This window comes from Mus pahari, chromosome 14, assembly GCF_900095145.1.
Source record: "Mus pahari chromosome 14, PAHARI_EIJ_v1.1, whole genome shotgun sequence".
Taxonomy (NCBI): domain Eukaryota; kingdom Metazoa; phylum Chordata; class Mammalia; order Rodentia; family Muridae; genus Mus; species Mus pahari.
The window spans coordinates 69,542,740-69,551,835 of record NC_034603.1 but is presented as its reverse complement, the minus strand read 5'-3'; the positions used below and the strand labels follow the sequence as shown (position 1 = coordinate 69,551,835).

The window sequence follows — 9,096 nt, the reverse complement described above, 5'->3', positions numbered from 1 at the left end:
GAGAGAGAGAGAGAGAGAGAGAGAGAGAGAGAGAGAGAGAGAGAGAGATCCCTAACTCCAGACCCTGTTTCAGTCCCTTCAATGCCTGCTCTGAGAAAAAATTATTTCTATTGAGTGGCTTGGGTCCATGGGCTGTGGGCAGGAAAGCGTCTCCGTGGGGGATACAAAGCAGGTGACTGACAGTGAGAACTATCCCAGCTGTCTTCCTTCCCAGGTATGGGAAGAGAGCCGAGGAGAACACAGGTGGACTTCCTGGAGTGCAGCTCCCCCCCTGTACCAGCCCCCCGGTTGGCTTGATTCCCTGCTCTGCGCCCTGGAGTTGAAGGCAGGTGGGAAAGGGGGGGATCCAGAGGAGGAGGAAGGGGAAACAAGGTCTCGGGGGTACAAGGGCTGTCCTTCCTCACGGTTCTCTTCTTTCCTTACAGGGAGCCCTCCCAAGGGACTTGCAGCCTCCCCGTCTCCAGCCCATGGCTGTAGGACAGTACAGGTCCAGCTCTTTTCCTCTGCAGTCGTACAACAACCTGCTCCCTTGCAAACTAAATAAAGCAAATTAAAATCATAGCCCGTGTGTGCGTGTGCGTGTGCGTGTGTGTGTGTGTGTGTGTGTGTGTGTGTACCCATAGAGGCAGAAGCAGGTAAAGTTCACACTCAGGGAGGTGGGGTCTGGGGGTAGGAGAGTTATGATAATCCTGAGTGTATATAGGGGTTCAGGTCATTCCTTTCATGGAGGGGCAAGTTGTGGTCTAGAGAGAAGTGAGATTCCTCTCCACAAAGATCTGTAATGTCACAGTCCTAAGCTCAATCTTCCCATCCCAGCACCCCTAAACCATCCAGCTCCTCCCCCGAGGTCAGCTCTGTTCCCAAATGTACCCTCAAGATGGCTCCTATAACCTGGGCGGTGGGAGAGGAGTCATTTATCCTGAAGTGGCAGGGCAGGGGCAAGAACTCAGAGGATTAGAGCTGGCGGGAGGTCGGCCCGTTGTGTGCTGTGCAGGGTGGTCTCAGAACTGCTCTCTGGAGCTCTAAAGAGAATGGGCTGATCTGAGAGGCAGTGGACGGCTGGACTAAGAATGAGACTTAGCTACTGCTGTAGGGAAATGTGGCCACCAGGAGGAGATGGTTAGCCAAGCGTTCTGACCACCTCCATGTGCCAATCTGTGGTTCTTGGGGCAGGGAGGGAAGACCCCGGTACAACCTGAGGAATCCCTGTAGACTCTCTACCCACACCATGCATGCTGAGTAGTTGGAGATGCCGTGTGTGTGTGTGTGTGTGTGTGTGTGTGTGTGTGTGTGCGCGCACACGTAAAGTGAAAGAGAGTGAGCTAGACTTCCCGTTCTGGGAACTTTGCTGGATAGGGATAGTCATAGAGAAGGTAAGGCATGAGACAGTCCCTGAATGGCTTCTCCCATCTCTGCTTCAGGCTGGACTTGGAGAGCAGGGGTTGGTAGGGCTGGTGCTGGGCTCAGCATTTAGCCTTGATGGCAATGACTTTGCAGTTGTGCTCCTATATGTTGAGTGTGAATGACCAGATGGCAGAACTTGCCCCAGAAGGTCAAAGTCTTGTACAAGATGCAGCTATACTGTAAACACTTGGTTCAAGTTGATTCTTTAAGTCCAAGGGGTATGCAGATAGTTAGGGGATGTGGGAGGTTTCAGCAGGAGAATGATTTGAATTCCAGTACTGGAGCCTGGTGTCCCAAAGCCTTCCCTGGTAGCTTAGGTGATGGTTTCTATTGGTATTTTATATGTATGGGTGTTTTGCCTGCAGGACGTGTCTGCCTGGTGCCTTCAGAAGCCAAAAGAGGGTTTCAGATCTCTTGGAACTAGAGTTTCAGATGGTCGTAAGACCCTTTGTAGGTGCTTGGAATTTCTGGATTCTCCGGAAGAGCAGCTAGTGCTCTTAATCCCTGAGCCATCTCTTCAGCTTGAGATGGGTTCTAATGGGGAAAGTTCAACACCCATAGAGACAGGAACTAGGAATCTGTTCCACACACACCTAGGTTTGATGGCTGGGTGATAGGAAGGTGTGTGTGCTGTGTCCTTGATGGCCTGGCTTCAGGAACAGACTCCACCAGGTCTCCTCACTTCCTGGGATCTGTGGACCTGAGGTAGGAGGGATGACCCCGCCCCTCCTCTGCTCTACTCCCCTGTGTTTGATTTTCTGCCACTTCCACGGGCTAGACTGGGATTCCGGCCCGTCCTGCTCGTCCATAAACTTCGGCAGGGAGCAGGACTGGCTGAAGCCCCAATTTTGAAGTTTCTAGGACCAACTCTTTCATCTTTTTTCTCCGAGTCACAGCTGGTCACCTTGGAAGCAGTAGATGCAGAGTGAGGTGGTGGAAGGTGGGTGAATAGGTTGCTGAGAGAAGCAGGGAAAAACCTAGGCTGAGATCTATTTGCCCTACAAGAGGAATGACAGGGTCCCCTCCTCACTGGAGGACAGGCCCTTCCTGCCAGTGTCCACAGAAGTCACAGAAGCAATAGAGATTCTTGTTAAAAATGTATTGAACCATTCCTTTATTATCATTGTGTGTTTGCATGACGTGTGTGTGCACACGTGAGTCACGGTACATGTGCCCTTTCTTCCGTCTTATGAGATTGGGGGTGGAACTCTGGCGGGCAGGCTTAGTGGCAAGTGCCCTGACCACTGAGCCATCTTGTCAGTTCCATTATTGCTGTTTATTGTTCGTGCTGCATGGGTAGGGAGGAACAGAGGCACAGCTCATTGTCTAAAGGAGTCTGTGGGTAGCCAGATCCAGGTTAGGCCTCTGGGAGTCCAGGTCCAGCCTGGAGAGAAACACCCCTGGCCCTGGTGTACCCCTTTCAAGTGGCCAGGGCTTTCCCTTCTCTCTTCTTCCCACTTGCCCAAGGATACGGGTGAAGGCCTCTGCTGGCCGCACCGGCCTTGCCTACCTGGAGCCTGGGGAGAAGGCTTACGACAGGCGTCCGCGAGGTTCCTGTGTTGAGGGTTTGCTGGTGCTTTTCCATAGGGGGTTCGTGGCATTCAAGTGAGGACGTTCTGTGGTGTTCGATGGGGTAGATTTGGTGGTGTTGGAGGGCTTCTTGAGGTTTTTGAACTTCTTCGAACTAGGGGACACGTCATTGCAGAGATCGTGGGGCCGAGACATAAGCAGGGGTGCCAGATTACCTCCCCTCCGCCCCATTCCTCCATCAGCCCCACCTGTTGCTGAAGAGCTTCTCCAAGTACTTGTTGATCTGGCCGAAACTTGAAAACCAACTGACCGCCCTGGGCTCGGGAATCGGCTGCAGGTGGACCTCGTCCTCCAGGGCGCCACTGGGTGGCACCAGGAGCGCCGCTAGGCAGCCCAGAGCCAGTGCGCACGCGCAGGGCAGAGCCACGGTCTGGTGGGGGGCGGGACAGACGGCATGGTCAGGTGACCCCGAGAAGGGAGGTGGGCTGAGGGTGGGACGTAGCTGTGCCCGCCCCGAGTCTACTGAGAAAGCCTGGAGTGTGTGTGTGGCAGAGTTAAGACCAGGAGATCTAGCTGCCTCAGTACACATCGGTGCTAGAGCACCTCAAGGAACATTCTGGTTCCCAGGGAGATTAAGGCACGTCTAGACGTGCACTACGACATCCCCAAAGCCCGGAGGTAAAAATGGACCGGAGCCACGCGCTGAGCGACTGATGCATGATTTAGAGTCGCTGGTCAGGTTCCTCACAGATTTTTTTTTTCCCCCTGCAAATTCCTCGTGCACCCCACTCCAGCCTTTCCCACCTCCCTCCCTATTCGATCCTCAAAAAACTCTAGACATGCTGCGGTCTACCTGGAAGCTTGGTTCTCCAGACGTCAGCAGGGCCAGCTCAGCTTCAAGCTTCAGCTCGACCCTCTACATGGGTCTAACCTTGACATCCATTTTTAAAGCTGCCTCCCATCCTTCTCTTCCTCTGCCCCTGCCATGCCCACTTCTTGCTATATTCTATACTAAATGTTTGGAACTATTGTCTGAGTCTCTTCCCAGCCCTACCTCCTGCCACCACGTCACAGGTGGGCTCTTTGCAGACTTTCTGTTTGGTGTGGTACTCGCTACCACTGGGATCCATATCTGGCTCTTAGAAACGCTTTAAATGGATAACATAGTTGCACACTGAAGAGCCAGTCCAGCGACTCCTCCATCTCCGTTCTCGCACAGAACCCGGCCCCCCTCCACATCACAGACTGTGATACCCCAGATAGGATACTTCCTTTGAACCCCTGAAATCTCTCTTAGCCGCTTCTCTTCATCTGCACCACCCCAATCAGGAACAGAAAGCTGTCTATGGCAGCTGTCCTGACCAATAGAATGGCTTCACTTTTTCATGCCCTCAGTGGGCATGTGGAGGGGCCCTTGGTGCCAGCCTCCATCCCCAAGTCCTGAAGAGCACAGGTGATAGGGGTTCGTCCCACACTTAGCCTCTAGACATTACCATCGTACTGGGCAGGCGCAGGACGGCAAAGCCAAAGCTCTCTGGCCGGGGCGTCAGAGTCCGTTTATATTTCTAGGGATCCCTGACCCCGTCCCCCTAAGGCCCCACCCCAGCGTGGCTTTCTCCTGCTCCTGTGTCACGGCCCAGGAATTGGGAACAAAGTGAGTGTGGGGGTGGAAGCACATGGCCATCAGACTGTCTTGACTAGGGCACAGTGTCTTCCAGCGGCCCAGAGAGGTGGGAGGCCCAGGTGGAAGGCTCCTGGGGTCAGGTAATTTTTTTGTTCCAAGATCACACACAGATCCTGGTGAAGCGTTGTCTCTGGGATCGTGAGGGGGCAGTGCCTTTCCCGGGGGCTGTTTCTAGGGTCAGCAGAGGCCAGTGCTGGAGAAACACTATATGCATTCTGCTGAGCTAAGGGGACTCTTCCTGCAGGGTTGCTATGGAGGCCTAGTATGTCAGCTCGGTATCTAGGACTAGGGCAGCGGTGGGATTGCCCTCTCTTGCTCTGCCTGTCCCAGCTAATCGGAGCCTCTGGGAGGGAGCCCATAAGCCCTGTGGAGAGAGGGGAATCTCTGCTTCTTAAGTGGTCCACTCACACACTGGGGGTCAGGCTGTGAATCTCCGGGCGAGTCGGCTATCTTCCTCTACCTGTTCCACTGTGCTGCTTGTCTAGACCTTGTGAAACATGGCATGCTTCCCCCAACCCCCTCCCCCCTATGACCACCTGACTCCCAGGGAAGGACCCTATGAATTCTGTCATGGCTGACCATGCAGCTCAGCACTGTAGCTCTGGGCACAGAGCAAGCAATGGACACCATGAGCCCCTCTGTGTGTTCATCTCTCTTCTTGTCCATGCTGAACTTCACCCTCTCCTCAGTAAATCCTGTTCTCAGGGAAGGGGTAAAAACACAGGGCCAGCATCATCATCGTGTGAGCCACAGCTCAGGAGCTCAATGAGACCAGAACCACATTCCTACGTGGCATCAATCTAGAAAAATAAATGAGATTGCCAGGATAAATTGTCATAGTATAGGCTAGAGGAGCTGTTTTCAGGGGGGCAGCATACCCCGCATGTTAACAAGTTATGATTTGTTTGTCAAGTCAGGGTTTCTCTGTGTAGCCCAGGTTGTCCTGGAACTCACACTGTAGACCAGGCCAGCCTTGAACTCACAGAGATCTGCTTGCCTCTGTCTCCTTGAGTGCTGGGATTAAAGGTGTGCACGCAACCACCATCCTGCATGAATGTGTGTGTGTGTGTGTGTGTGTGTGTGTGTGTGTGTGTGTTGAAACAGGATCATGAGGCTGGCCTCAAACCCACTATGTAGCCAAGGATTAAATTTGAACAGCTCTTCCTGCCTCTGCTTCCTAAATGCTAGGATTAAGAGACACGTCACCACACTCCATTAGAAATGAGTTATTATAGATTCCAACTAGATGCAAGCCTAATACTAAACCCTGCACTCCACCCTCATGACCACAGAGCTTCCGTGTTGTGTCCCCCGTGGAAATCTTGGAAATATGCTCAAATCTAGGACTCTTTGGCCGCCCTTTCCTCAACGACTCACTTCAGGAACTATCCCCACTGACTGTGGGGGTGACGGTGCAGGGATTCAGCCGCTCTCAGTTCTGGCGAGAGGAAAGCTTCAGGCGTGGAGTAGAGCTAGCCAGAGAGGCGAGGTGTGCTTTGGGTGGCAGAGCTGGAGAGACGGTTGTTTGTGTCCAGGTGGTGCCTTTTGGGCCCCAGATGCTTGCCATAAGAGCAGAAACGGGTTTACTCTGCTGGGTCTCTGTCTTGCTTTGGTCCAGTCTTTCCGTGTTATGCCCTATTTCTTCTTTTTGGAATAGAAGTTCTTACTTCATGTCACTGTATATTAGAACGATGTAACTTAGCCAGGTGGTGGTGGTGGTGGTGCACACCTTTAATCCTAGCACTTGGGAGGCAAAGGCAGGCAGATGTATGTGAGTCTGAGACCAGCCTGGTCTACAGCGTGAGTTCCAGAACAGCTAAGATGGCTACAGAGAAACCCTGCCTGGAAAACAAACAAACAAAGCAAAGTATGTAACATTATTATTATTATTATTATTATTATTATTATTATTATTATTATTATTATTATTTTATAGATGATCGCAGTTAGGAGTTCGGCTTGATTCTCAGAAGAAACTTGGGACTCTGGAACAGGATTAGAATGGTTAAGCACCGCAGGACTCTTTGAAGTTGGTTTGAGTGAGCTTTGCATTAGCATGTGGACATAACTAAGCCTCTGAGACCAGGAAAGGGAGGCTGTGATTTAAAAGTGATGCCCTCGGATGTCAAACCGGTGGACTTGTCATGTTTAACCTTCATGGTCCACTGGGCTGGTTCTAGAATCAAGGGACTTATGTCTGGTACATTGTCATTTACAATAGCTGTATGAATATACACTTATGTAACAATAACTGATCATTATTGTGGTTGGTGCCAGGCCCGGGCACCCAAGTCTGTTGTGAAATCTCTAGTGTTGTCTAGGTGGCACGTCTAAGCCTCATTAACTCTTTATGGGGAAGGATGCTAGTTTAGAGAAATTATGAGATCTACCCAAGGGTGCAGGGGCACGAAACTGGAGTCAGGGCAGCCTCTAATCAGAAGCAATCCAGTCTCTCAGAAATGCCCTGCCCCCACTAGTTAAGTGCCCGTCTGTTCCTCCATCACCCTCTGGTCCCTCACTCAGCAACTGCCTTTCTTCAGCAGGCTTGTGGCTTGCTTGGCTTTTAACCCCTGCTCTTTCCTATGGTTCTTCCCTTCTGGCTGTTTCTCGGGGACTTTTCCCAGGTAGCTCTGGGAGGTGAGATAGGGCTTTTGGTGCCGGGACACTGGGTCCCAAGCTTGACATGGCCTCTTGCAGTCCACAGACAAGTTCCTTTGCTTCTCTGAGTGTGACACCCTCAGCTATGGAGGGGTCCTGGAGCTGGGTGAGGGCTTAGTGGGAAGAGAAGCTAAGAGGATGCCCCTGAGGGGGTTGGGGCTCTAACAGATGTCTCCCTTACAGATTGCCCCAGAAACAATCATGAAACTTTTCTTTTGTGCCTAAGGTGGTTTGCACTGGCTAGACTGACTGGACAGTGAGTCCCAGGGATCCTTCTGTCTCCACAACCCAGGCCCCAAAGCTAGGATTACAGGCATGTGCCACTGAACCTATTACATATATATATATACATATATATATATATATATATATATATATATATATATATATATATATATATGCCTATATAATCAATAAGGTCCTCTTCTGTGCACAAAAAGGAGCTTACTGACTGAGCCATGTTTTTGGCTCCAGTTCTTCCATGAAAAAGTTTTGATTGAGAGAGAGAGAGAGAGAGAGAGAGAGAGAGAGAAAGAGAGAGAGACACGATGTGCACATGAGTATAGTTGCCTGAAGGGACCAGAAGATGTCATTAGATCCCCTAGAGCTGGAGTTAAAGGCAATCATGAACCACTGAACTTGATCTCTGGGAATTGAACTTGGGTCCTCTGTCAGAACATCAGTGCTCTCAATCACTGAGCAATCTCTTCAGCCCGAGCCCCCCCACCCCCACCACATCCTTTTGAGACAAGGTCTCCTTACATACTCTTGGCTATCCTGCAACTCACTATGTAGACTAGGTTGGCCTTGAAGTCCCAAAAATCTGCTTGCCTCTGCCTTCTTAGTTCTGGGATTACAGTGTGCGCCACCATGCCTGATTTGCCCCCCCCCCATTTACTTTATTATTCGTTTGCTTTGATTTGAGACAAGATCTCACTAGATAGCCCAGTAGCCTGGGTTGGCCTTGAGCTTGCTTCAATCCTTCTGTCGCCCTCAGCTTTCTGAGTGTTGGCATGGCAGGAACAGGCTGCTTGGTCCAGCTTCTATGCTCTTCCCATCCCTTCCCATGCCCTTAGTCAAGACTGAACCCAGGCCTTTCTGTAAGCACTCTGAGCTCTATCTTACCCTGAGCAGGAGTTCCTGTTTCCTATGGTTTTTACTTCCAGGTAGACCCATTCCCTGAAGGTCCTACAACCCCCCAGTACTGTCCCCCCCCCCCCGGAGGCCTTTAATCCACATTCTTTGGGAGACACTCATCTAAAAGCCAGGAACATTGCAATAGTCTTGTAGACCTGTCCTCAGAGATTCTGCATCCGTGTTTATTGAGCACTGGCTTTGATACACAGGAGCCACAGCTCAGGGACACTGGCACTGTCCTCAAAGAACTCCACAGTCTACTGGGAATAGGTATTTAAGAAATAGAGTAATTAGCGTTTCAAGACCTATTTGCTAAGAGGCTACCTCTTGTCTGTGGAAAAGGGTTTTTTAATTTGATTAAAAAAAAAATGAGTAGAAAAGAAATTCTGGCTTCCCAGTCTCTCTGTTACAGTTGAGCCATGGGCCAATTTTCCTGTGATGGAGGATGTTGGTAGTCTTGCAAACCTGAAGGTCCTGGCCTTTGGACATCCCTTCCAGCTACTGCCAAGCATTGCTAACCAGTCAGGAGTGGTGTTGCATGTCTGCAATCCCAGCACTGGAGGGGCTGAGGCAGGAGGATTGTGAGTTCAGGGCCAGCCTGGGAAAGTTAGTGAGACAGTAACTCTGAGAAGAAATGGAAGAAAAGAACTGGTAAGCCGTTTCCAATCCCCTGTCTGATGCCA

At 51.0% G+C, this 9,096-nt stretch overlaps 1 protein-coding gene across 4 annotated transcripts in view; it reads left to right on the top strand.

The window, feature by feature from the left end:
- Ppy (pancreatic polypeptide) overlaps positions 1-560 on the top strand; it is a 2,419-nt gene extending 1,859 nt beyond the window's left edge. For 2 of the 4 annotated variants that reach the window (XM_029546551.1, XM_021213935.2), the window contains exons 3-4: positions 215-325; positions 426-541. In XM_029546551.1, coding sequence (XP_029402411.1) covers positions 215-323 — 109 coding nt within the window. In that variant the 3' untranslated portion in view covers positions 324-325; positions 426-541. Of the gene's footprint in view, positions 1-214; positions 330-425 lie in introns of all 4 variants that reach the window. The other 2 variants (XM_021213934.1, XM_029546550.1) reach the window with 2 other exon arrangements.
- The last annotated feature ends 8,536 nt before the right edge of the window (positions 561-9,096 follow it).